The sequence below is a fragment of the Hyla sarda genome, chromosome 3 (assembly GCF_029499605.1).
Source record: "Hyla sarda isolate aHylSar1 chromosome 3, aHylSar1.hap1, whole genome shotgun sequence".
Classification (NCBI taxonomy): Eukaryota; Metazoa; Chordata; class Amphibia; order Anura; family Hylidae; genus Hyla; species Hyla sarda.
Genome location: NC_079191.1, coordinates 405,376,930 through 405,403,088, shown reverse-complemented (window position 1 = coordinate 405,403,088; position 26,159 = coordinate 405,376,930). Strand labels below are relative to the sequence as shown.

The following is a 26,159-nucleotide window of genomic DNA, read 5'->3' as shown; positions in this document are numbered from 1 at the left end:
ACCAGAGTATGGGCCCGTGAACCCCGCACCCAGGCACCAGAGTATGGGCCCGTGAACCCCGCACCCAGGCACCAGAGTATGGGCCCGTGAAGCCCGCACCCAGGCACCAGAGTATGGGCCCGTGAAGCCCGCACCCAGGCACCAGAGTATGGGCCCGTGAAGCCCGCACCCAGGCACCAGAGTGGGGCCCGTGAAGCCCGCACCCAGGCACCAGAGTGGGGCCCGTGAAGCCCGCACCCAGGCACCAGAGTGGGGCCCGTGAAGCCCGCACCCAGGCACCAGAGTGGGGCCCGTGAAGCCCGCACCCAGGCACCAGAGTGGGGCCCGTGAAGCCCGCACCCAGGCACCAGAGTGGGGCCCGTGAAGCCCGCACCCAGGCACCAGAGTGGGGCCCGTGAAGCCCGCACCCAGGCACCAGAGTGGGGCCCGTGAAGCCCGCACCCAGGCACCAGAGTGGGGCCCGTGAAGCCCGCACCCAGGCACCAGAGTGGGGCCCGTGAAGCCCGCACCCAGGCACCAGAGTGGGGCCCGTGAAGCCCGCACCCAGGCACCAGAGTGGGGCCCGTGAAGCCCGCACCCAGGCACCAGAGTGGGGCCCGTGAAGCCCGCACCCAGGCACCAGAGTGGGGCCCGTGAAGCCCGCACCCAGGCACCAGAGTGGGGCCCGTGAAGCCCGCACCCAGGCACCAGAGTGGGGCCCGTGAAGCCCGCACCCAGGCACCAGAGTGGGGCCCGTGAAGCCCGCACCCAGGCACCAGAGTGGGGCCCGTGAAGCCCGCACCCAGGCACCAGAGTGGGGCCCGTGAAGCCCCGTGAACACCAGGCACCAGAGTGGGGCCCGTGAAGCCCGCACCCAGGCACCAGAGTGGGGCCCGTGAAGCCCGCACCCAGGGATCAGAGTGGGGCCCGTGAAGCCCGCACCCAGACACCAGAGTGGGGCCCGTGAAGCCCGCACCCAGGCACCAGAGTGGGGCCCGTGAAGCCCGCACCCAGGCACCAGAGTGGGGCCCGTACCAAGGCACCAGAGTGGGGCCCGTGAAGCCCGCACCAAGGCACCAGAGTGGGGCCCGTGAAGCCCGCACCAAGGCACCAGAGTGGGGCCCGTGAAGCCCGCACCAAGGCACCAGAGTGGGGCCCGTGAAGCCCGCACCAAGGCACCAGAGTGGGGCCCGTGAAGCCCGCACCAAGGCACCAGAGGGGGCCCGTGAAGCCCGCACCAAGGCACCAGAGGGGGGCCCGTGAACCCCGCACCAAGGCACCAGAGTCGGCCCATGAACCCCACACCAAGGCACCAGAGTCGGCCCATGAACCCCACACCAAGGCACCAGAGTCGGCCCATGAACCCCACACCCAGGCAACACAGCTGGGTACAATACTTGAACCCAGAACCTAGGCATAAGAGCTGGACATTAGTCCATGACCACAATGACCTTGTTCAATGTCCATCTTATACCAGATACAGTGCACACCACCCATGCTTGTCAGGCACAGTTCACACTCAGCTGGCTCCTCATACACCTCACAGAACAAATACAGGTAGGAACACAAGTATAGAGAAGGGCAGAGACCTGACTGGCACGGAGCTGGGTCGTCGGGTGTAGACGGGAAGCAGACGGGCTCCTTGACGCAGAACAAGCCGGGCACCAGCCAGTAGAGCTGCCATGTTGATCAGAACGCACGCCGGCCAAGGACAGTGGGAACACGTGATTGCGCGGTGCTGTCACTGCACGGGGAGGGGGGGCGTGACGTCACGGCGTAACATTCCTGGAAGCGACAAGTCTATTCAAAACTGAAACTGGATCAGAAAGAAGATGACACTATAATAAATTATACTGGACAGTATTCTGGGTATACGTGCATGTCTCCAATAGCCAAAGCCACAGATATAAAAGTGAATCCCCCCACGTAAAATGGTGGTATGATCAAGCCGGATATGGCCAACCATGAGCTGTTCCTGTGTTGTTGCAGTATGTGCTCACTTGCTCTACTGAGCGGCATCTGACAGGACAGGGTCCCGGGGATACTATCCTGAGAATTTGTGCCAAAGTATCTAGGACACATTTAATAGGATAAAGTACAAGAACAAACTTTATTAACAAGGTGTGAAATGTAACAAGTGCTGTATAGTGTGTTTTGGTTTTGTTTCCGTTTAACCCCTTAGGGACACAACCAGCTTCATTTTTTGAATTTTTTTGTTCCCATACACAGACCCATATGAAACTTGTTTTTTGTAATCACATGACTCATTTTACCATGAAATGTACGGCATAACCAAACAAATATTATTTTGTGGGGAAATTGAAAACAAAAACGCAATTTAGCAATTGTTGGGCTATTTCTTTTTCAAGCTGTACATTTTACTGTAAAACAAAACAAACACGTCCTTTTTATTCTGTGGGTCAATACAATTAAAATGATACCCATGGTTACAGGTTATTATTGTACTGCTTTTAACCCCTTAAGGACACAGCAAATTTTCATTTTTGCGTTTTTGTTTTTTTTCTCCTCACCTTTTAACCTATTAAAGGGGTTTTCCCCCCAGACATCTTATCCCCTATCCAAAAGATAGGGGATAAGATGTCTGATTGCGTGAGTTCCGCCGCTGGGGACCCCTGGGATCTCGGCTGCAGCACCCTGCTGTCATTACTGCACAGAGCTCTGTGCATAATGACGGGCAATACAGGGGCCGGAGCATCGTGACGTCACGGCTTCGCCCCTCGTGATGTCACGGCCCGCCCCCTTAATACAAGTCTATGGGAGGGGGCGTGGCGGCCGTCACTACAGCCCCTGTATCGCCCGTCATTACGCACAGAGGGAGATTGCTCTGTGCAGTAATGACGGCGGGGTGCTGCTGCCAAGATCCCGGGGGTCCCCAGCTGCGGGCCCCTCGCGATCAGACATCTTATATTTTATCCTTTGGATAGGGGATAAGATATCAAGGGGGGCGGAGTACCCCCTTAAGGACGCATGATTGTCGATGTACGGCAGTAACCCTGCTATCAGCAGTTCGTTAACACACTTCAAAACCTGGTAACGGGACCAGGGCATACAGGTACCAGGACGCAAGTGTGTACCCATATGCCCTGGTCCCGTTACCAGGTTTTGAAGTGTGCTAATGAGCTGCTGATAGCAGGGTTACTGCCGGACATCGACAATCATGCTGATGCCCATCATTAACATTTTAGATGCCGCAAAATAAGTGGATTGCAATATCTGTAATGTTAAAAAAAAGATCTTGGATGGGGGGAGGGCCCTCACTTGCCTCCTCGCCGTTCAATCGGTGGTCTGATGCTCCAGCCAGCTATGGCAGGCTGGCGCAGCAGAGCACCAATAACACTGATTATTGCTGAGCCAAAGCTCAGCACTGAACAGTGTATGCAATCGAATGATTTCATGGTATAGCCCCCTATGGGGACAAAAAAAAAAGTTAATAAATGTGAATAAGCTCCTCCCCTAATAAGTTTGAATCACCCCCCATTTCCCATTTTTTAAATAAATAAAAAAATAAAATATTTGTAATCAAAAATAAACATGAACATATGTGGTACCGCCACATGTAGAAATGTCCAAACTATCAAAATATAAGGTTAGTTAAACCGCACGGTCAATGACGTACACGTAAAAAAAAAGTCCAATATTGTGCATTTTTGGTCACTTCATATACCATAAAAAAATGTATAAAAAGTGATCAAAAAGTCCCATCAAAGCAAAAATGGTAACGATAAAAACTACAGCCCACTGCGCAAAAAAATTTGCCCTCATATAGCCCCGTATACAGGGGAAAAAAATAGGGGTCAGAAGATGACAATTTTAAACATATTAATTTTGGTTCATGTAGTTGTAATTTTTTTAAGAAGTAAAACCTATATAAATTGGGTATCCTTGTAACCATATGGACCTACAAAATAAAGAAAATGGCCCTCATTTACTAAGTTAAAACTGACCAGTTTTTGTCTGGTTATTTTGGCGCAGAGTGTCTGCGACATGTCTGCACCAGTGTGCGCCAGGAAAATCCGTCAAACCCGACATTACACTGTGAAAAGCTGAAAAGGGGCATGATCTGTTGCAAAGGGGGCGTGGTTGGCACAAAAAGGGTGTGGTTTCACAACCCGACCTATTTACTATTGAAATCACAGAAAATCCTATGGATAAATGGCTGGAAATTTCCACCTAGAAAAAGCTGGTCAGAAAATTTTCCCGACTTTCCCCATTAGTGAATAAAGAGGTATCCTGCAAGTCTACTAGTAAAAACCCGACACTCTTAGTAAATAAGTCCCAATGTATAATATTTACCAAAAAGTGCAAAGCCCCCAAAAGTTACAAAATGGCATTTTCTTAATTTTTTTTCTTATTTTAACCCACAAATAAGTTTTAATTTTTTGTTTCATCGCACATTATGTTATATAACAAGTGATGTCATTACAAAGTACAATTGGTGACTCAAAAAACATGTCCTTATATGGGTCTGTAGGTCCAAAATTTAAAGCGTTATAATTTTTAGAAGTTAGAAGGGGAGGAAGAAAAAAACTAAAGTGCAAAAATGAAAATTGGCATGGTCCTTATGGCCAAAATGGGCTGAGTCTTAGGGGGTTAAAATCAATAATTCTTACTTGTCTCCCCCTTGTTCCCATGTGTTTGGAATGTCTTATTGCTTCTTTTTGGGCTTATGTACTTGTTCAAATTGGTTTTTTTTCTGGGTTCATTTTGTATTATTGAAAATCCCTAACTAAACAGAAAACTGGGAAAAAAATCCATAACTCTTTTATTTTTCCACCTACTGACTCATATGAGGGTTTGTGACCAATTGTTCTTTGTATTGACACTTTTCATTTTACCATAATATGTACCTCAAAGCCAAAAAATGAACAGCCATTTTGCAACTTTTGGGGGGTTTAGTTTCTACAAAGTGCACTTTATTATAAAAATGATACAGTATATTTATTCTGTAGGTCAATGCAAATAAATTGATACCCAATGTATATAGTTTTTCTATTATTGTACTACTTACAATTTTTTATAACAAAATTGGTATGCATAAATTGTCCTTTTCTGACCCCTTTAACTTTTAAATTTTTCCATATACAGGGATCTATAAGGGTTCATCTTTTTGCTCCGTAATCTGTAATTTTTAGCAGTACAATTTTTGTTTTGATAGTACTTTTTGATCGCAAAATTATAATAATAATTTTGATACATGATGTGACTAAAAAACAGTATTTTTTCGTGTTTGGTATATTTTTGACTTTTGAATTGCTTTTTATTAAATTTCAATTGATAGTAATGCATTAAGATACATTCTTATGCAGTGGATTTGTTATAAAAATCATCAAAATGTTTTTTTGCAGTGGATTTCTGCAGGCCCTATACCCCTAAATTTGGCAGTGTAATGTAGATACATTGCTGTGTGACCTCATTATCCTTGTGTCTCTCCGGTGGTACTGTCCGGAATGCTAGGCAGTGCACACGGCCACCCAGCCAATCTGCAAGCTCAATATCTGGCCCATCGGTCAATCATGACTCCCATACTCTAGCCAATCTACTACCCAATAACTCAACTAGACACTGGAACTTTCACTCTAAATACATGAAATGCTATTTTTGCACTGCAAAATGAAATATGTGAAGTATCTGAGGGATTGGAACACTATTATTTCAGTTTTGTCGGAAGAGGAGGTGCACTCAGACCCTGGTGACTGATGGGACCCAAAGGCCCCTCTACCTACATGGGATGGGGTCATGTTTCAGATTTTGTATTGGGTTGTATTGGGGTTTGAAAGCATATATGTAAACTGCATTCAGTATTGTTCTATGCAATGCTATTGTAAGCATGTTTAATAGGTCAAACAAGTGTTTTCTTGGAGGGTGTAACTAGTGATGTTATATGTTTATTAATTCTGTATTTATTTGGTATCGCACATTTAGACCTTGAGAAAAGAAAATATATCTGAAATGCTTTATTTTTTTAAAGGTGTATCTAGTCCACCATGTATTTATAACTCTTTTTCTAATAAAGTTATAACTTTTTTGAAGATTTTTTTACTGGAATGACGGAATTCTTTTACCCTGTTTGGAAGTATATTGTGTCTATCCACTGGAGTCTTGCATATTGACTACAACGACGTTCCTTGCACCTGGCAGAAACGAAGCCTGTATTGTTAACTTGGAGGGGTGAGCAAACTTTTTTCTTGTTTCCTATTGTTAAACTATTTGAAGCACCCCATCCCATGTAGGTAGAGGGGCCTTTGGGTCCCATCAGGCACCAGGGTCTGAGTGCAGCTACTTTTTCTGCACCTCCTCTTCTGACAAAACTGAAATAATAGTGTTCCAATCCCTCAGATACTCCACATATTTTTTGCAGGGCAAAAATAGCATTTCATGTATTCAAAGTGAAAGTTCCAGTGTCTAGTTGAATTATTGGCTAATAGATTGACGAGAGGATGGGACAGGAGCCTTGATTGACCGATGGGCCAGATATTGAGCTTGCAGATTGGCTGGGTGGCTGTGTGTACTGCCTAGCATTCCAGACAGTTCCGCCGGAGAGACATAAGGATGATGTCTGTAATGTATATACATTACACTGCCCAATTTAGGGGTGTAGGGCCTGCAGAAATCCACTGCAAAAAAACATTTAGATGATTTTTTATAACAAATTAACTGCATAAGAATGTATCTTAATGCATTACTATCAATTGAAAAAAAAATTTGACTTGTCACACAGACATGTCAAAAGTTTTGATTGGTCACCTCTGATCTCTAGATAAAGCTGGGAGAAGCATGCAGTGCCAGGAAACAGAAGAGGTAATATTTTTTCAACTCCCAAAAGGCCCTTAACTATAAATGGAAAACTTTCAGATAAGAAGTGCAGAAACAAATAAGTAGTGTGAACAATGATGCATTAATAAAAGACAACTGTTACGGCTGAGGTGAAGTGGATCCGCTGTATCTGTGTGGATGATGACGTGGGCCGTACCAGGGAGCGGAGCCTAAGGTGCTGGTTTTCACCAGAGCCTGTCGCAAAGCAGGATGGACTTCCTGTGGCAGGCGGCACCCAGGTCGCTACCCCTGACACGACTCGTCCACACAGGCGGCTGAGGTGAAACATGGTACTGGAAGGATAAGGCAAGGCATAGTCAGGACAGACAGAAGGTCAGGGCGGGGCACAGTAGCAAGGTCAGGTCACGTAGCAAGAGGTCAGAGGGCAGGCGGCACAGGAGCAAGGTCAGGATATGTAGAAATAGGGTCAGATACAAGGCAAGGCAAGACACAAACTGAATGCTTTCTCTTAGGCTGATAAGGCACAAAGATCCAGCAAGGGTCAAAAGGAAGTGCTTGTACTGATGGGGTCATGGGTCAACAAGAACCAATTAATTACGTACTGTCCCTTTAAATTTCACAGAGCCGGCACGCGCGTGACCTAGGAGGTGGGCATGCGCGTGTCGGCATGCAGGAAGCACACTGGGACGAAGAGGAAGGTGAGAAGTGGAGGGCTGGATGCGATCGCATCGCGTGATGCGCAAAGCAGTACGGACAGTACGGGCAGTGCTGGGCAAAGGAGAAGGAGTGCTTCCGCGGCCAGCATGTCTGACCGTGGCGTAACTCCTAACAACTGCCCATGTAGTTTGTGTGGAAACTCTGCAAAACTGCCGAGTTATGGGTGTGGGTGGAAAGTGTACATGGCATTTCCACTCTAATATTACATGGTATATTATACAATAGCTTAATTGGAAGTATTGGGTGTAGTTTTCTTCATAATACAACCTCTTTAAATATGTGACAGCAAAATTTTTTATGCTATTGATCCATAGGCAAATATTACAAAGCCATTGGTTTAAACAGTGTACTGGCAAGAGGAAGGCTAAAACGGTGACTAATGGACCCCTTTAGAGATGTATAGTATGTATATTGTAAGCTTTTTCAAAGTCCACACTAAACGAAGGAGAAAATACAAAGTATGATCTTAGGCTAGGTTCACACTGGCTTGAGCACTGCTAGAGGGAACTTCGTCAGGTTGAAAGGATGGTAGATGAGCAGGAGGGAGTTTGGGATGAATGCATATCCTATATTTTTTCACCGCTCAACTCCCCCTAAATAATGGACGCCCAATGAACCCCATTCATGTCAAAGAGCTCTATTGGAACCCTGTTGTCTCCATTGTGCAAAGGGTCTGTTTGTCTCCACAGTTGAGCACCCAACAGTCCCTAAACGGGTCGGAGCGCGACGGTGGTGTGCACATAGTCTAAGAGGAAACAGTGCTCTGCACCACTCTGCTTCTACTAAGGCTATGTTCATACACAGAAGTTCAGAACTCATTTTGGGACATAAAATGCAAAAAATTTTTCACAAAATGTTCTAAATGGCAAACTCACAAGGGGGGTACCAGGGGCGGACTGATCGGCCGGTCCGATCGGACGTCGTCCGAAGGCACAGCCGGGTTAAGGGCCTGTCGCCGCCACTACTGAGGATCCGGGACACTTGTCCCAGATCCCCAGCAGACAGTGTTGCCTTCTCCGGGATGTGCGAGGGGAGAAGGCGTCCCCTCTGTCTGAGCCGCATCTGCAGCTTACACAGAGGAGACGTAACCACCGCCCCGGCGCAGAACGCAGTACAGGCGCCGATGATGTCACTCATCGGTGCCTGTACTGTGGTGGGGAGAAGACACGGGCCCCTGCTGCTGAGGAGATCGCTGCGTGGAACATCAGGTGAGCATAGTTTTTTTTTTTTAAACTCTGCATATACCTTGGGGGTGGAAGTGTAACTCTGTATATACCAATAGGAAAGAGGGGGGGGTGTAACTCTGCATATACCTATGGGAAAGGGGGGTGTACTTATAGGAAAGAAGGGGGGTGTAACTCTGCATATACCTATAGGAAAGGGGGGTGTAACTCTGCATATACCTATAGGAAAGAGGGGGGGTGTAACTCTGCATAAACCTATGGGAAAGGGGGGATGTACTTATAGGAAAGAAGGGGGGTTGTAATTCTGCATATACCTATTGGAAAGGGGGGGTGTAACTCTGCATATACCTATGGGAAAGAGGGGGGTGTAACTCTGCATATACCTATAGGAAAGGGGGGGTTGTAACTCTGCATATACCTATGGGAAAGAGGGGGGGTTGTAACTCTGCATATACCTATGGGAAAGAGGGGGTGTAACTCTGCATATACCTATGGGAAAGAGGAGGGGTGTAACTCTGCATATACCTATGGGAAAAGGAGGTGTAATTCTGCATATACCTATGGGAAAAAGGGGAGGTTGTAACTGCATATACCTATGGGAAAGAGGGGGGGGAGTAATTCTGCATATACCTTTGGGAAAGAGGGGTGGTGGTAACTCTGCACATAGCTATGGGAAAGAGGGGGTGTAACTCTGCATATACCTATGGGAAAGAGGGGGGGGGTAACTCTGCCTATACCAATGGGGAATAGGGGGGGGGGGGGTAACTCTGCCTATACCTATGGGGAAAGGGGGGGGTAACTCTGCCTATACCTATGGGGAAAAGGGGGTTTAACTCTGCCTATACCTATGGGGAAAGGGATTTGGGGGGGGACTCTGCTGCCTATACCTAAGGAGAAAGGGATGTTTACTCTGTTCCTATACCTATTGGAGAGGGGGTTTAACTCTGCTGCCGTATGGCAGTATTATCCAGTTATTGTGTGGTGGTGTATATTTACTCCTTGTATACCAGTATTATTGGTCATGGAAATTTGCCTACGTTAAAGTGTTTCTTACATATATAAATTTTAGTATATTGTAAGAGGGGGGGGGTGTAACTCTGCATATACCTATGGGAAAGAGGGGGGGGTAACTCTGCCTATACCAATGGGGAATAGGGGGGGGGGGGGTAACTCTGCCTATAACTATGGGGAAAGGGGGGGTAACTCTGCCTATACCTATGGGGAAAAGGGGGTTTAACTCTGCCTATAGCTATGTAGTTTTTAGTATATTGTATGTGGGATTTGGGTGGAATAGGGGCGTAGCAGAAGATTGACGAGCTGCAGAGACTAGCAGGGGCCCTTGCCTTTTTTGGGTCCGGGGGCCCCGAGTGTTGTCAGTCCGCCCCTGGGGGGAGGAGAGGGAGGGGGGTGTAATTAAGGGGGTGGGGGACAAAAACACTAGGTATGCCCCTGGGTAGTTGTAGTAGCCAGCAGGCAGTTGTGGGAGTTGTAGGAGCCAACAGACAGCAGGCAATGGTGGCCTGATGGTAGTTGAAGTAGCCAGTGGACAGCTGGGGTAGTGGTAGTAGTTTCTAATCAGTGACATCTGGCACAGGAGGTTAAAATTTCTGCCACCTGAGCTATGCACATCATTATTTGCCTAATGCTGTGGAGTTAACAAGATGTTACGGTAGCACATGCATCACTTACAACTTGGTCAGGTGCAAATTAAGATGCACTACAACAGGGTGACTGGGCGAATACTGTTGTTTGTATGACATGGATTCCCCAATAGATAACTGAAGGGATAGAGGTGGAGGAGGTCATGGCACTGATGGGGACAACACAGAAAATACACTGCCTGTGGGCAAGGCCTGGCTGCTAGACCGATAAGAGGGATTTGGAGGAGGAGCTGTAGCAACAGGGGCAAGGTTTTCTTCACATAATTGGATCAGTAGTTCTTGCTCTCTCTCAGCTTTCTCTCTACAAGGTGGTGGCTGCAATGCAGTGCAAAGGGCTGTATTAGCCTCTTAACCCCTTGGGGACAGAGCCCATTATAACCCTAAGGACGGGATTTTTTGCAAATCTGACCTCTATCACTTTAAGCATTAATAACTCTGGGATGCTTTTAATCATAAATTTGATTCCGATATAGTTTTTTCGTGACATATTCTACTTTATGTTAGTGGTAAATTTTCATTGATACGTGCATCATTTCTTAGTGAAAAATTCCAAAATTTCAGGAAAAATTTGAAAATGTTGCATTTTTCTAACTTTGAAGCTCTCTGCTTGTAAGGAAAGGGACATGTCAAAAAAATTACATGTTGATTCACATATACAATATGTCTACATTATGTTTGCATCATAAAGTTGACATGTTTTTATTTTTTAAAGACATCAGAGGGCTTCAAAGTATAGCAGCAATTCCAATTTTTCCTTAAAATTTCAAAATGAGAATTTTTCAGAGACCAGTTAAGTTTAGAAGTGAATGTGAGGGTATTTATGTTGGAAATCCCCTATAATGGATCCCATTATGAAAACTGCACCCCTCAAAGTATTCAAAATGACATTCAAAAAGTTTGTTAACCCTTTAGGTGTTTCACAGGAATAGCAGCAAAATGGAGGAGAAAAATCAAAATCTCAATTTTTTTACACTAAAATGTTATTGTAGCCCCATTTTTTTTTTCATTTTTACAAGGGGTAAAAGGTAAAAAGGACCCTCAAAACTTGTAAATCATTTTCTCTCGAGTAAGGAAATACCTCATATGTGCGTGTAAAGTGTTCTGTGGGTGCACTAGAGGGCTCAGACGGGAAGGAGCGACAATGGCATTTTGGAGAGCGAATTTTGCTGAAATGGTTTTTGGGGAGCATGTCCCATTTTAGAAGCCCCCATAATGCCAGAACAGTAAAAAGAAAAACACATGGCATACTATTTTGAAAACTACACCCCTCAAGGAACGTAACAAGGGGTACAGTGATCCTTAACACCCCACAGGTAATTGATGAACTTTCGTTATAGTGGGATGTAAAAATAAAAAATTAGATTTTTAACACTAAAATGCTGTTGTTACTCCAAACTTTTCATTTTCACAAGGAGTAATAGGAGAAAATGCCCCCCCCCCCCCAAATTTATAACCCCATTTCTCTCGAGTAAGGAAATACCTCACATGTGGATGTAAAGTGCTCTGCGGGTGCACTAGAGGGCTCAGAAGGGAAGGAGTGGTATTGGGCTTTTGGAGAGTGAATTTTGCTGAAATGTTTTTTGGGGGGCATGTCGCATTTACGAATCTCCCATGATGCCAGAACAGTAAAAAAAAAAACAACAACACATGGCATACTATTTTGGAAACTACACCCCTCAAGGAACATTTACAGTGAGCCTTAACACCCCACAGGTGATTGACGAACTTTCAAATTTTTCATTTTCACAAGGGTATGGAAATACCTCATATGTGGATGTAAAGTCCTCTGCTGGCAAACTACAATGCTCAGAGAAGGAGCACCATTGGGCTTTTGAAGAGAGAATTTGGTTCGAATTTAATAAGGGGTGCAGTGAGCATTTACACCCCACTGGCGTTTGACAGGTCTTTGGAACAGTGGGCTGTGCAAATGAAAAATACAATTTTTAATTTTTACAGTTCAAAAAAATCTTCTCTTCTGAGTATTGTAGTTCGCCCGCAGAGCACTTTACATCCACATATGTGGTATTTTCATACTCAGAAAAAATTGTCTTGGGGCTTTTTTCCTATTACCTCTTGTGAAAATGAAAAATTTGGGGTAACACCAGCATTTCAGGGGAAAAAAATAAACATTTTAAATTTTTATGTCCAACTTTAACGAAAATTTGTCAAAGATCTGTGGAGTGTTGAGGCTCAGCACACCTCTTGTTACATTCCGCCAGGGGTGTAGTTTCCAAAATGGGGTCACATGTGGGTGTTTTTTTAGTTTAGGTCAGAACCACTGTAACGATTAACCACCTCTGTGCAAATAACCAATTTAGGCCTCAAATGTACATGGCGCTCTCTCACTCCTTGGCAGGGTCTGGACTGGTATGCGGGGAGGACATGGGAGTGGATCCTCTGTGTCAGTGAGGCGATGGCGTCGGCCGTACCAGGGGAACGGAATCTAAGAGGTTACTGGTTTTCACCAGAGCCTGCCGCAAAGCGGGATGGACTTGCTGTGGCAGGTCAACCTCACTGACAGCTGAGACAAGCGCGGTACACAAGGACAAGGCAAGGTGAGGTCAGACGTAGCAGAATGTCAAGGCAAGCGGCAAGGTTCGTAGTCGGGCAAATGCAAGGGGTCTGGATACACAGGCTTGGGATACACACAGAAACGCTTTCACAGGGCACAAGGCAACAAGATCCGGCAAGGACAGGAAGGGGAAGTGGGTTTTTATATGTTTAGTACTGATTGGGCCAGGCACCAATTAGTGGTGCACTGGCCCTTTAAATTTCATAGAGCCGGCGCGCACGCCCCCTAGGGAGCGGGGCCGCGTGCGCCGGGAGGGAAGTAAAGGAGGACGTGGTGGGTAAGAGACCTGGGACGCAATCCGTGAGCGGGCACGTCCCATCCCGCGGATCGCGTCCCCTCCAGTGAGAGTGGAGCAGCGCTCGCGGTCAGCGGCGCCAACCGGAGCCCTGCAAGCAGAGAGACGACTTGAGCGCTCCGGGGTTGCAACGGCACCCGGAGCGCTTGGCGTTACAGTCCCCCCCCCCCTTGGGTCTCCCCCTCTTTTTGGAACCCAAAAATTTATAAATGAGTTCCTTGTCCAGGATATTGACCTCGGGTTCCCAAGACCTCTCTTCGGGGCCACAATTCTCCAAATCAACAAGAGTTTTTTTTTTTTTTTACCTCGGACGACCTTGGAGGCGAGGATCTCCTTGACAGAGTAGACATCAGAGGAGCCAGAGACAGGAGTAGGAACAGTGACCTTGGAAGAATAGCAGTTAAGTATGAGAGGTTTGAGAAGAGAAACATGGAAAGAGTTAGGAATGCGAAGAGAAGAAGGAAGATAGAGCTTGTAGGAGACAGTATTGATTTGGTTTTTGATTTTAAATGGCCCGAGGTAACGAGGACCCAGCTTGTAGCTAGGGACACGAAACCGTATGTATTTGGCAGAGAGCCACACTTTCTCACCAGGGGCAAAGACAGGAGGAGTTCTTCTCTTTTTATCCGCATGTCTCTTCATGCGAGAAGAGGCCAGTAAGAGCGACTGAATTGGGAATGGGGAGGGAGGGCAGCGTGTGATGGCCGTACACCACAAAAAAAATTGAGATTTGGAGGACGACTCAGAATTTTTGAAATTGTACGAGAATTCAGCCGAGGGCAGAAGATCGACCCAATCATTTTGACGGGAGGAGACAAAATGTCGCAAGTAGTCACCAAGAATCTGATTCACTCTTTCCACTTGCCCATTGGATTGGGAGTGATAGGAGGAAGAGAAATTCAATTTGATCTTTAATTGATTGCAGAGTGCTCTCCAAAATTTTGAAATAAATTGAACGCCTCTATCCGAGACGATATGCGTGGGCAGCCCGTGAAGACGAAAAATCTGCAGAAAAAATTGCTTCGCCAACTGTAGCGCAGAAGGCCAAGAAGCGGGACAAAATGAGCCATTTTGGAAAAGATATCAACGACCACCCAAATGACAGTGTTGCCATGAGATAAAGGAAGGTCAGTGATGAAGTCCATGGCTATGTGAGACCAAGGCTGTTCAGGCACTGGCAGAGGAAGGAGAAGACCTGCAGGCTTCTGGCGTGGAGTCTTGTCACGTGCACACAATGTACAGGCTCGTATGAAATCGGTCACATATTTTTCCAGGGAGGACCACCAATAGTGTCTGGCAATCAACTGTAAAGATTTTTTGATTCCAGCGTGACCAGCCAGATGGGAGGAATGGCCCCATTTGAGAGTCCGGAGGCAAAGACATGTTGGAACGTAAGTTTTTCCTGGAGGAATTGGCACCAGAGAAGCAGGAGCAGAAGAGATCAGACACTCAGGAGGTATGATGTGCTCAGGAAGCGTCTCGGCTTCTGAGGCATCGGTGGAACGTGATAGAGCATCAGCCCTGACATTCTTGTCTGCAGGACGAAAATGGATTTGAAAATTGAAGCGGGCAAAAAACAAGGACCATCTGGCCTGGCAAGGATTTAACCACTGGGCGGATTGGAGATAAGACAGGTTTTTATGGTCAGTGTAAATTGAGATGGGGTGAAGGGACCCCTTCAGGAGGTGTCTCCATTCCTCAAGTGCCAACTTGATGGCCAACATTTCTCGGTCTCCTATAGAATAATTTTTTTCAGGAGGAGAAAAAGTTTTGGAGTGACGTTTTTTCCCTTAGCGGTTTTTTGAAGAAGGACAGCTCCGGCTCCAACTGAGGAGGCGTCAACCTCAAAGGAAAAAAGCTTCAAAGGATCTGGCCTGGACAAGACTGGTGCAGAGGCGAAGGCGGCCTTAAGGCGATTGAAAGCTTCATCTGCTTGGGGAGGCCAGGACCTCGGATTCACATTTTTCTTAGTCAATGCCACGATGGTAGAAAAGTGGGGAATGAATTGATGATAGTAGTTGGCGAATCCGAGGAAGCGCTGGATAGCACGAAGTCCAGAGGGGCGAGGCCAATCCAATACCGCGGAGAGTTTGTCAGGATCCATTTGAAGACCCTGACCGGAGACTAGGTATCCCAGAAAAGGTAGACAGCTGCGTTCAAAAAGACATTTTTCAATTTTGGCGTAAAGATGATTTTCACGAAGACGCTGGAGCACTTGACGGCATGGAGCCGATGTTCCTCTAGGTTGGAGGAAAAAATTAGGATGTCATCTAAATAGACAACAACGCAGGTATACAGTAAGTCCCGACATTAACAAAATCAAAACGGCATGACGAGATATTCAAAGTGTCCATCTCTAGTGTTAAATGCGGTTTTCCACTCGTCACCCTCACGGATATGAATGAGGTTATATGCGCCCCTTAGATCAAGTTTGGTGAAAATTTTTGCTCCACACAGTCTGTCAAAGAGTTCAGAGATGAGTGGCAGAGGATTGCGGTTTTTCACTGTGATTTTTATTAAGACCGCGGTAGTTTATACATGGGCGTAGAGATCCATCTTTTTTAGCAACAAAGAAGAATCCAGCTCTGGCAGGAGAAGAAGATTTCCGGATAAAACCTCTTTTTAGGTTTTCCTGAATATATTCAGACGTGGCTTGCGTTTCTGGATCAGAGAGTGGGTAAATCCTGCCACGGGGCGGTGTGGTACCAGGAAGCAAGTCAATACGGCAGTCGTAGGGTCTTTTTACTAAAAACATCAGAATAGTCCTGATAGGACTTAGGAAGGCCAGGCAAAGGTGTAGCGATGGAGACTTTGCTTGTAGGAACAGACTTGAGACATCGCTTGTGGCAGAAAGATCCCCAATCTTTAATGTCCCCGGTGGCCCAGACGAGGATAGGTGCGTGACGCTGGAGCCAGGGCAAGCCAAGAAGAATTTCTGGAGGTACAGTTGGGCAATACAAAAAATTCAATATTTTCATGATGGTGAACTCCAACGCTCATGAGCAGAGGTTCTGTGCGGTAACGCACGGTGCAGAGCAGTCTTTCTCCATTCACGGATGAAATGAAGAGAGGTTTGACGAGACGGGTAACAGGAATATTGAATCTGTTGATGAGAGAGGCTTCAATGAAATTTCCTGCTGAACCTGAGTCCAGAAAGGCCACAGCGGAGAAGGAAGTATTAGTATTAGCGGGTACAGCAATTCGCACAGGTATAGTCAGTCGTGGAGAGGAAGAATTCACACCTAGCAACGCCTCTCCCACGTTAACTAGGTGCGTGCGTTTTCCTGACGCGGAGGAAGAATAGGACAGTCCTTGAGGAAATGTTCAGTACTAGCACAGTACAGGCAAAAGTTTTCGTTCCTGCGGCGAGTCCTCTCTTGTAGGGTCAGACGAGACCGATCCACTTGCATAGCCTCCTCAGCGGAAGGCACAGGAGCAGGTTGCAAAGGACACTGGAAGAGAGGTGCCAAACGAGAAAACCGCCTGGTGTGAACAAGATCCTTTTCCTGGCAAAGCTCCTGGCGTCTTTCAGAGAAACGCATGTCAATGCGGGTGGCCAAATGGATGAGTTCAGATGAGCTCCCTTGGACAAGATTCAATAGAGCCGTCTCGGCTGAGAAAGCCCGGGCTGGCTCCTCAAAGACACTGCGTACTTCGGAAAAGAAGGACTGGATGGGAGCAGTGGCAGGATCGTTGCGGTCCCAAAGCGGTGTGGCCCAGGACAAGTCTTTTCCAGATAACAAGCTGACCACGATAGCACCCTTTGACCGTTCTGTGGGGAACTGGTCCGACATCATCTCGAGGTGCAGGGAACATTGGGACAGGAACCCACGGCACAATTTAGAGTCCCCATCAAATTTCTCAGGAAGAGACAGGAGGATTTTAGAGGTAGAAGCGGCAGCTCGTAGTGGAGGAGATGCTGGAGCTGGCGGAGGAGATGGTAGAGGCTGTGGAGGCAGAAGCTGCTGGAGCATGGCAGCCAAATGCGACCGCTGTTGTCCTTGTTGGGTGATCTGCTGAGACTGCTGGGCAACCACGGAGGTGAGGTCAGCGAGACTTGGCAGCGGCTCCTCAGCGGGATCCATGGCCGGATCTACTGTCAGGGTCCGGACTGGTATGTGGGGGGGGGACACGAGAGTGGATCCTCTGTGTCAGTGAGGCGATGGCATCGGCCGTAGCAGGGGAACGGAATCTAAGAGGTTACTGGTTTTCACCATAGCCCGCCGCAAAGCGGGATGGACTTGCTGCGGCAAGTAACCCCCAGATCGTTCCACCCGATAGCGACTCAACCTCACTGACAGCTGAGATAGGCGCGGTACACAAGGACAAGGCGAGGTGAGACGTAGCAGAAGGTCAAGGCAGGCAGCAAGGTTCGTAGTCAGGGGCAACGGCAAGGGGTCTGGATACACAGGCTTGGGATACACACAGAAATGCTTTGACAGTGCACAAGGCAACAAGATCCGGCAAGGACAGGAAGGGGAAGTGGGTTTTTATATGTTTAGTACTGATTGGGCCAGGCACCAATTAGTGGTGCACTGGCCCTTTAAATTTCATAGAGGCGGCGCGCACGCCCTAGGAAGCGGGGCCGCGCGCCAGGAGGGAAGTGAAGGAGGACGTAGTGGGTAAGAGACTTGGGACGCGATCCGTGAGCGGGCACATCCCATCCCGCGGATCGCGTCCCCTCCGGAGAGAGTGGAGCAGCGCTCGCGGTCAGCGGCGCCGACCGGAGTGCTGCAAGCAGAGAGACGCCGTGAGCGCTCGGCGTTACCTTCCTGAGCTATGTAGTTCGCCCGCAGAGCCTTTAACGTCCACATATGGGGTATTTCCGTACTCGGAAGAAATTGTGTTCGAAATTATGGGGGTCTTTTTCTCCTTTTACCTCTTGTGAAAATGAAAAGTATGGGGCAACACAGCATGCTAGTGTAAAAATTTTTTTTTTTTTTTTTTTTTTTTTTACACTAACATGCTGGTGTAGACCCCAACTTTACCTTTTCATAAGGGGTAAAAGGAGAAAAATCCCCCCAAACTTTTTAACGCAATTTCTCTTGAGTACGGAAATACCCCATACATGGCACTAAACTGTTGCCTTGAAATACGACAGGGCTCTGAAGTGAGAGAGCGCCATTTGAAGCCTAAATAAGGAATTTGCAATAGGGGCAGGCCCGGATACAAGGATGTCACTTGTCTCCACCAAAACCCTACAGAAATGTTTCCCAAACAGGGTGCCTCCAGCTGTTGCAAGACTCCCAGCCTGCCAGGACAGTCAATGACTGGCAATACTGGAAGTTGTTGTTTTGCAACAGCTGGAGGCTCCATTTAGGAAACAGTGCAGTGTAAGATGTTTTTTATTCTTATTGGGGGGGGGGGGACGTGTAAGAGTGTGTCTGTAGTGTTTTACTTTTTATTTTGTGTTTGTGTAGTGTAGTGTTTCACACTGGCGGGGGTTCACAGTGAGTTTTCCGCTGGGAGTTTGAGCTGCGGCGGAAAAAATTTGCCGCAGCTCAGACTTGTAGAAGGAAACCTACTGTAAACCTGCCCATGTGAATATACCCTGTACATTCACATGTGGGAGGGGGGGGGAGGGGGCACCCCAGACCTTCAGCTATTTCAAAACTACAACTCCCAGAATGCACTGACAGACCGTACATGCTGGGAGTTGTAGTTTTGCAACAGCTGTAGGCACACTGGCTGGGAACCACTAAGTTAGGAAACAGTTAGGAAACAGTTCAGTGATTCCAACCCATGTGCCTCCAGCTGTTGCAAAACTACAACTCCCAGCATGTACGGTCTGTCAGTGCATTCTGGGAGTTGTAGTTTTACAACAGTTTGAGGCACACGGGTTGGAATCACTGAGTTAGGAAAAATACTCTAGCTCAGTGTTTCCCAACCAGTGTGCCTACAGCTGTTGCAAAACTACAATTCCCAGCATGCCCAGACAGTCAGGGCATGCTAGGAGTTGTAGTTATGCAACAACTGGGAAGAACAGTTTGGAGACCGCTAAGTAGTGGTCTCCAAACTGTAGCCCTCCAGATGTTGCAAAACTACAACTCCAAGCATGCCCAGGCTGTCCAGGCATGCTGGGAGTTGTAGTTCTGCAACATATGAAGGGCCAGATATTGCAGAACTACATGCCCAGCATCCCTGACTGTCTGGGTATGCTGGGAATTGTAGTTTTGCAACATCTGGATGGCTGCAGTTTGATGACCACCAAATAGTGGTCTCTAAACTGTGCCACATCAGATGTTGCAAAACTACAACTCCCAGCATTCCCAGACAGTCAATGCATGCTGAAAGTTGTAGTTTTGCAACATCTGGAGGACCACAGTTTAGAGACCACTACACAGTGGTCTCCAAACTGTGGCCCACCAGATGTTGCAAAATTACAACTCCCAGCATGCCTAGACAGCCTTTAACTGTCTGGGCACACTGGGAGTTGTAGTTTTGCAACTTTTAGAAGGCCACAGTGAAGATCACTTACCGGCGATCTTCACTGCAGCCTCCTCCAACGCCGCACTTTCCGTCCGCCACTCCGATGACGCCGCTGCTCCATGCCGCCGCTCCTCCATGCCACTGTCGGACCGGTAAGTCGGCCACGCTCCCCCCTCGCCGCACGTGTGTCCCCCCCCCCCCCCCGGTCTGCCCGGACTTCGATCAGTGGGCAGAGAAGGGGAAATTAACTTTAACCCCCCCGTCCCCAACTGCCATTGGTCGGTCGTACTGATCGACCAATGGAAGGCGATAGGAGGAGGTGGCAGCACTGCCACCTCGCTCCTATCCTTTAGGTGCTATCTCTGAAAGTTCCGGTCATTCTTATTTTCTGGGCGATCGGGTCACCAGTGACCCAATTAGCCCGGAATCGCTCCATTGCCGACGTGGGGGGGGGGGGGGTCTCAGGACCCCCCTAGGCATTGCCACGGGATGCCTGCTAATAAATATCAGCAGTCGTCTCGGTCCGGTCCCCACCCGGCGCGCGGCGGGGACCGAAATTCCCATGATCGTACAGGTACGCCCTCTGTCCTTAACTCCTTAAGGACACATGACGTAACGGTACATCATGTGTATGCTCCCGATCTATAACGTGGGGCCATGCTGGCTAATAGCGCGCGGCATTGAGCGCGGTGCCGCGCGCTATTAACCATTTAGATGCGGCGTTCAAAGTTGAACGCCACATCTAAAGTGAAAGTGAAAGCATGCCGGTTAGCTCAGGGAGCTGTTCGGGATAGCCGCGGACAAATCGCGGCATCCCAAACAGCTTACAGGACAGCTGGAGGGTCCCTATCTGCCTCCTCGCTGTCCGATCGACGAATGACTGCTCAGTGCCTGAGATCCAGGCATGAGTAATCAAGCGGCAGAATCATCGATCACTGGTTTCCTATGAGAATCCAGTGATCAATGTGAAAGATCAGTGTGTGCAGTGTTATAGGTCCCTATGGGAGCTATAACACTGCAAAAAAAAGTGAAAACAAAAAGATCATTTAACCCCTTCCCTATTAAAAGTTTGAATCACCCCCCTTTTTCCATAAAAAAAACCCAGTGTAAATAAAAACAAACATATATGGTGTCGCCGCGTGCGGAAATGTCTGAATTATAAAAATATATCGTTAATTAAACCGCACAGTCAATGGCGTACACGCAAAAAAATTCCAAAGTCCAAAATAGTGCAGTTTTGGTCACTTTTTATATCATGAAAAAATCAATAAGTCCTATCAATGCAAAAATGGTACCGCTAAAAACTTCAGATCATGGCACAAAAAATGAGCCCTCATACCGCCCCATACGCGGAAAAATAAAAAAGTTATAGGGGTCAGAAGATGACAATTTTAAACGTATTAATTTTCTTGCATATAGTTATGATTTTTTCCAGAAGTACGACAAAATCAAACCTTTATAAGTAGGATATCATTTTAATCGTATGGACCTACAGAATAAAGATAGTGTCAATTTTACTGAAAAATGTACTACATAGAAACGGAAGCCCCCAAAAGTTACAAAACAGCGGGGGTTTTTTTTCCAATTTTGTCTCAAAATGTTTTTTCCTGTTTCGCCGTAGATTTTCGGGCAAAATGACTGATGTCATTACAAAGTAGAATTGGTGGCGCAAAAAATAAGCCATCATATGGATTTTTAGGTGCAAAATTGAAAGAGTTATGATTTTTTAAGCGCAAGGAACAAAAAAGGAAAATGCAAAAACGGAAAACCCTCGGTCCTTAAGGGATTAAGTACCAGAACGCGAGGGCGTACGCCCTCTGTCCCCAACAGGTTAAACTCACCCCTATGCCCAGGTCCTTATTGGCCTGGGAGCTGTATGGCACATAATGCAAAGCAATGATTGGATAACCTGGGGTCATGTGATCTTGCTGTTAGCTGCAAAGTATGCCATGCTACCGTGACATCATCTCTGTGTTCCCTTTCATTCAGGTGCCAAATCGCCTTGTATTCCTCCTCCCTTCTGCTATTTTTACTGCTGTTGCCAGGTTCGTGCAAGCTGAGCCTGGCAATGTTCAAAAGTTCTTTGAGGAGATGTCACCCCAAAGTTAGAGCTAGAGTGGGTTTGCCGGGCTCAGCTTGCTTATTTCCATTACAAATACAATCAGCTGTGTTCTCATCCTACCAGTGCGGTGAGGAAAGGGTTATTTATGGCCTTGTCAAGAAATAATAGATGTGCACTATGACTATTTTAATGTGTTTATTTCATTTGTGAGGGTCTTACTCTGAAGGGTGCATTGTTCTTTTTGTTTTGTTTTTATACATTGTGACTCTCCTTTGTAAACATTTTTGGATGAAACGTTTTGGAGAGATGGGAAAAACATGGATGTAAGTGGTATGCAAGGTCTTTTATTGAGAATCCAATTATACTTTCATGAATATAAAGAAGATATTGTACTTGGAATCACTGAAGAAAGCGTGTACACACAATAGCATTATTTTTTATTGTTATATCGGGTCAACATGTTCTGTAATTCAAAAGGAAACAGAATGTCATGGTGCCTATTCCACTATGCAGGTTCTATTAAAAGCATAGTGAAAACTTGACATGGTCCAATGCAATGTAATAGCGGTCTAAAGAATTTCCTTAAAGGGGTATTCTGTTATCAGAATATTGTTTCTAAATATCTGGGGACTATCACCCCAGAATATGTAACTTATTAATATAGTGTTATCACAAATTGTTCTGGCTTTAAAATCCACCCCTGACAGGAAGTTGTGTAGTCATCTTATTTTCAGTCTGGTTTTGCCTCAGCAGCTCCTGGCTCCTTCCTTTCTCACATAGCGACGCATGATCATCTTCTCTCTTAGGATGTGTCGCTGGATCTTGTCTCTGAGCTCAAGCTCCACCCCCTGATTGATGTCATCACCTCTGACCAGCCTCTACAACCTACATCACTATCTGCCTGTCATATACACATAAACATATTTGTGTTCAGGCTCCATCCATGTACTAGTGACAGGAAACGTATCCTACATACCTATACAAAGATCTTACCCTAGTACAGTGGTCTGAGTTGTGCCATAACCGCGTAATGAGGGCACGCCTATAGAGGGCATGCCCTATAGTGAAGGAATAAAATAAGGGAGGGTTGGGAGGGTTCCACAAATGTCACGTGCTCCGCCCCTGTTGGAGAGGGGAGAGTTATATACACACACGTCCCGCACCTGTTCCCAATAAGCCCCACCTGGAAATGCAGGAGGCGATAATTACTTCCTCCCTCACACAAATACAGCCCTACGGACTTTATACTTGTGTTCAGGCTCCATCCATGTACTAGTGACAGGAAACGTATCCTACATACCTATACAAAGATCTTACCCTAGTACAGTGGTTTGAGTTGTGCCATAACCGCGTAATGAGGGCACGTCCTATAGAGGGCGAAAAGCAACCATGCTAGGATGAATACAATTCCTGAAATAACGTGTCTTACACCCAGCATCAATCTTCACATACCTGAAGTAGACTATTCCTTGTGTGCTGAAAGAGTAGCCTCGACCAACTAGTGGCTACTAGAGATGGTAACCATACCTTAGAAACTGTGGTAGTAACGACCATTTTAAATGGACATTGAAGGTCTAACTTCGTGGCAGGTCTGACAAGCACCAATCCCCTGCTATTTAAGAGGCAAAAGTAAACTGGCAGGTAAATGACAAGAAAGACTTATCTACATGATAGACCGTGTGGGTCATGTCGCCTGACAAGGTTCCCGAAGCCACCTTACCTGATTGAAACAGTACCGACAGACGAACCTAACTAGCCAATTTACTGACCCAACTGGACTTGGGAGTGATGACCTGTTGCAGATGAGAGGTCCCTGCGTGAGCAACGTACCTTACCTGCAGACGTGACCAGATGAACCATCGTGCCTGTAGACCTGACAGGTCTTTGTGACACCGTCGTGCCTGTACCCGTCACAGGTTCCCGTGAGACCATCGTGCCTGTAGACATGATAGGTCTTAAAGAAATCATCTTGCCTGTAACCGTGACAGGTCTTTGCAAACCATTTTTTCATTTTTTTTCCTTTTACTTCTAATACGTAAGTGTGAAATGCCATAGTGAGATTGTATGAGATCTGAAAACGTGTCAGATTGTTCTGAAATGAGTCAGCAGCAACCACGATTCGATCCCCGATCCTGAAAAAGCGTTATGAAACTGGGTATTAAATAGACAATATATCTGCAACTAAATACCGGTCATCCTTAAAAGGGAACGTGCAGCTATGCCGGATAGTTGAATCCGTGTACTATAACGAATTGATAACGTAATCGAGAAATACAACAGACGAGGTTGTATCTGACCTGAAAAAGTGTCAGGTCATAATATAATAAACGATAAAATTGCTCTGAAATGAGTCAGTAGCAACCGACATTACCCCTCAACGTGAAGGGAGTCAGACAACTGGGTAATCATCACGAGTATACCTGACAAGGTATATTGGTGTATTGTTCTGAAAGCGTGTCAGTAACAACAATGACCAATTGTATACAATACCCTAACCAAATAACCTGCGTCCACTGTATGCACCACATGAAATATGTTAAGCGTATATACGGCATAACCTGTTAACAGTATACCCAAATACAACTTGCTACTCGATATCTTACTGCTCTGAAGACATGTCCGTAACAATAATCCATGTGGCGCATCCCCCCTGCAGACTTGGCAGGCTAACAAATATACTCTCGATATAGCTGCTATGAACGTAAGCACGATATGTATACTGTAATCACGAATTATAAAAATATGGACAGCAAGAGATGCAACTGCTAATCGACACTGGGAACATACGCACATAGTAATACTACACGCATACAACTATGGTTGCTTGTAACAAATGCTACGTACTGGTGCATATCTCATACCCAAGCTGGGAGCGTAAGTACCGAGAGAATGTAAAGGACATAATTAATTATGGCCTGACACCATTATAAGTACAGCTTTAATGGAAATATTGAAAGACAACGTGCAACTATGCCGGATAGTTGAATACGTCTACTATAACTAAGTGATAAGGTCATTACAAACACAACAACGACGTTGTATCTGAACTGAACGTGTCCAGTCATCACTATGTAACAACGATGAAATTGCTCTGAAAACGAGTCAGTAGCAACCGACATTAACCCCTTAATCTGAAGAGGAGTCAGATAAGTGGGTAACGACATAAGTATTGCTCACAATAAGCCTGTATGAAGCTAGCGTGTTGCTCCGAAGGCGTGTCCGTAATAACAATGACCCAATTGTGTCAAATACCCTACCAATGAAACCTACGTCCACTGTATACACAGCATGAAACATGCTAACTGTAAGTACAGAATAACCTGCTAACAGCATGCACAACCCCACTGGCTACTTGAGATGTTATTGCTCTGGTGCTATACCCGTAACAATAATCTATGTGGTGCTACCCCCCTTGCAATAGTGGCAGGTTTTAAGAATATGTGGTCGATATGCTGCTATAAACTTCAGCACGATATGAATACTGTAAACGTGTATTATATATATGTACGCAAGAGCCTCAACTGCTAGTCAAGACTACACATAACAATCCTACCCGTGTAGAAACTACGGTCGAGTGCATCAACGCTATGTACTGGTGCATGTGTCATACGCAAGCTGGGAGCGTAAGAACCGTGACAATGTAAATAACGTATGAATTTATGGTCGACACCATTATAGGTACAACTTTAACAACATATTAAAAGACAACATGCAACTATGCCGGATAATTGAAAATGTCTACTGTGACTAAGAGATAACATAATCAAGCATACAACAACTGAGGTTGTATCTAACCTAAAACGTGTCAAGTCATCACCATATGACAAGGACAAAATTACTCTGAAAATGAGTCAGTAGCAACCGACATTGACCCCTTAACCTGAAGAGGAGTAAGGCAACTGGGTAACATCATGATTATTTCGGACAACATAACCTGTGTGGAGCTAGCGTGTTGCTCTGAAGGAGTGTCAGTAATAACAATGGCCAAATTGTGACAAATACCCTAACCAACATGCAACCTTCGTCCAATGTATTTTTTCTTTTTTTTTTTCCTTTTTCTTCTTCTTTTTTTCCTTTTTCTTCTTCTTTTTAACGCCTGCCAGTGAACCTAGGAGCCTATGTATGATATGAATGCGATAAACTTATGCACGAATGAATGCTATCAGCAGACAAATAGTATAAAACTATGAGCGTATGTACGGCATGAATTAAATGAGCATATGACCAAAATAATTGCTACAAGCAATATAACAGCACAACACTATGAGAATATTTACTGCATGACGCAACGCTCGTATGAACTGTGTGACTATTATGACGTATAACAGTATGAGCTATCAGTGTATGTACGGTATAACTGCAAAGCGCATATGAACAACAAAACGTACCAGCAATTAAGCAGCTCACTATGAGCGTATGTACTTTATGAATGTAAAGAACGTAAAACAGCATTGAACCATAAGCA

At 46.2% G+C, this 26,159-nt stretch overlaps 1 protein-coding gene and 1 long non-coding RNA gene across 2 annotated transcripts in view; one reads left to right on the top strand and one right to left on the bottom strand.

Moving 5' to 3' along the window:
* The window catches only part of LRPPRC (leucine rich pentatricopeptide repeat containing), a 203,060-nt gene extending 201,296 nt beyond the window's left edge, over positions 1–1,764 (bottom strand). Inside the window, exon 1 of the mRNA XM_056568127.1 lies at positions 1,569–1,764. Coding sequence (XP_056424102.1) covers positions 1,569–1,663 — 95 coding nt within the window. The 5' untranslated portion in view covers positions 1,664–1,764. The remainder of the gene's footprint in view (positions 1–1,568) is intronic.
* A 98-nt stretch (positions 1,765–1,862) lies between these two features.
* The window catches only part of LOC130362947 (uncharacterized), a 78,193-nt gene continuing 53,896 nt past the window's right edge, over positions 1,863–26,159 (top strand). Inside the window, exon 1 of the long non-coding RNA XR_008891644.1 lies at positions 1,863–2,100. This is a non-coding gene — a long non-coding RNA (uncharacterized LOC130362947). The remainder of the gene's footprint in view (positions 2,101–26,159) is intronic.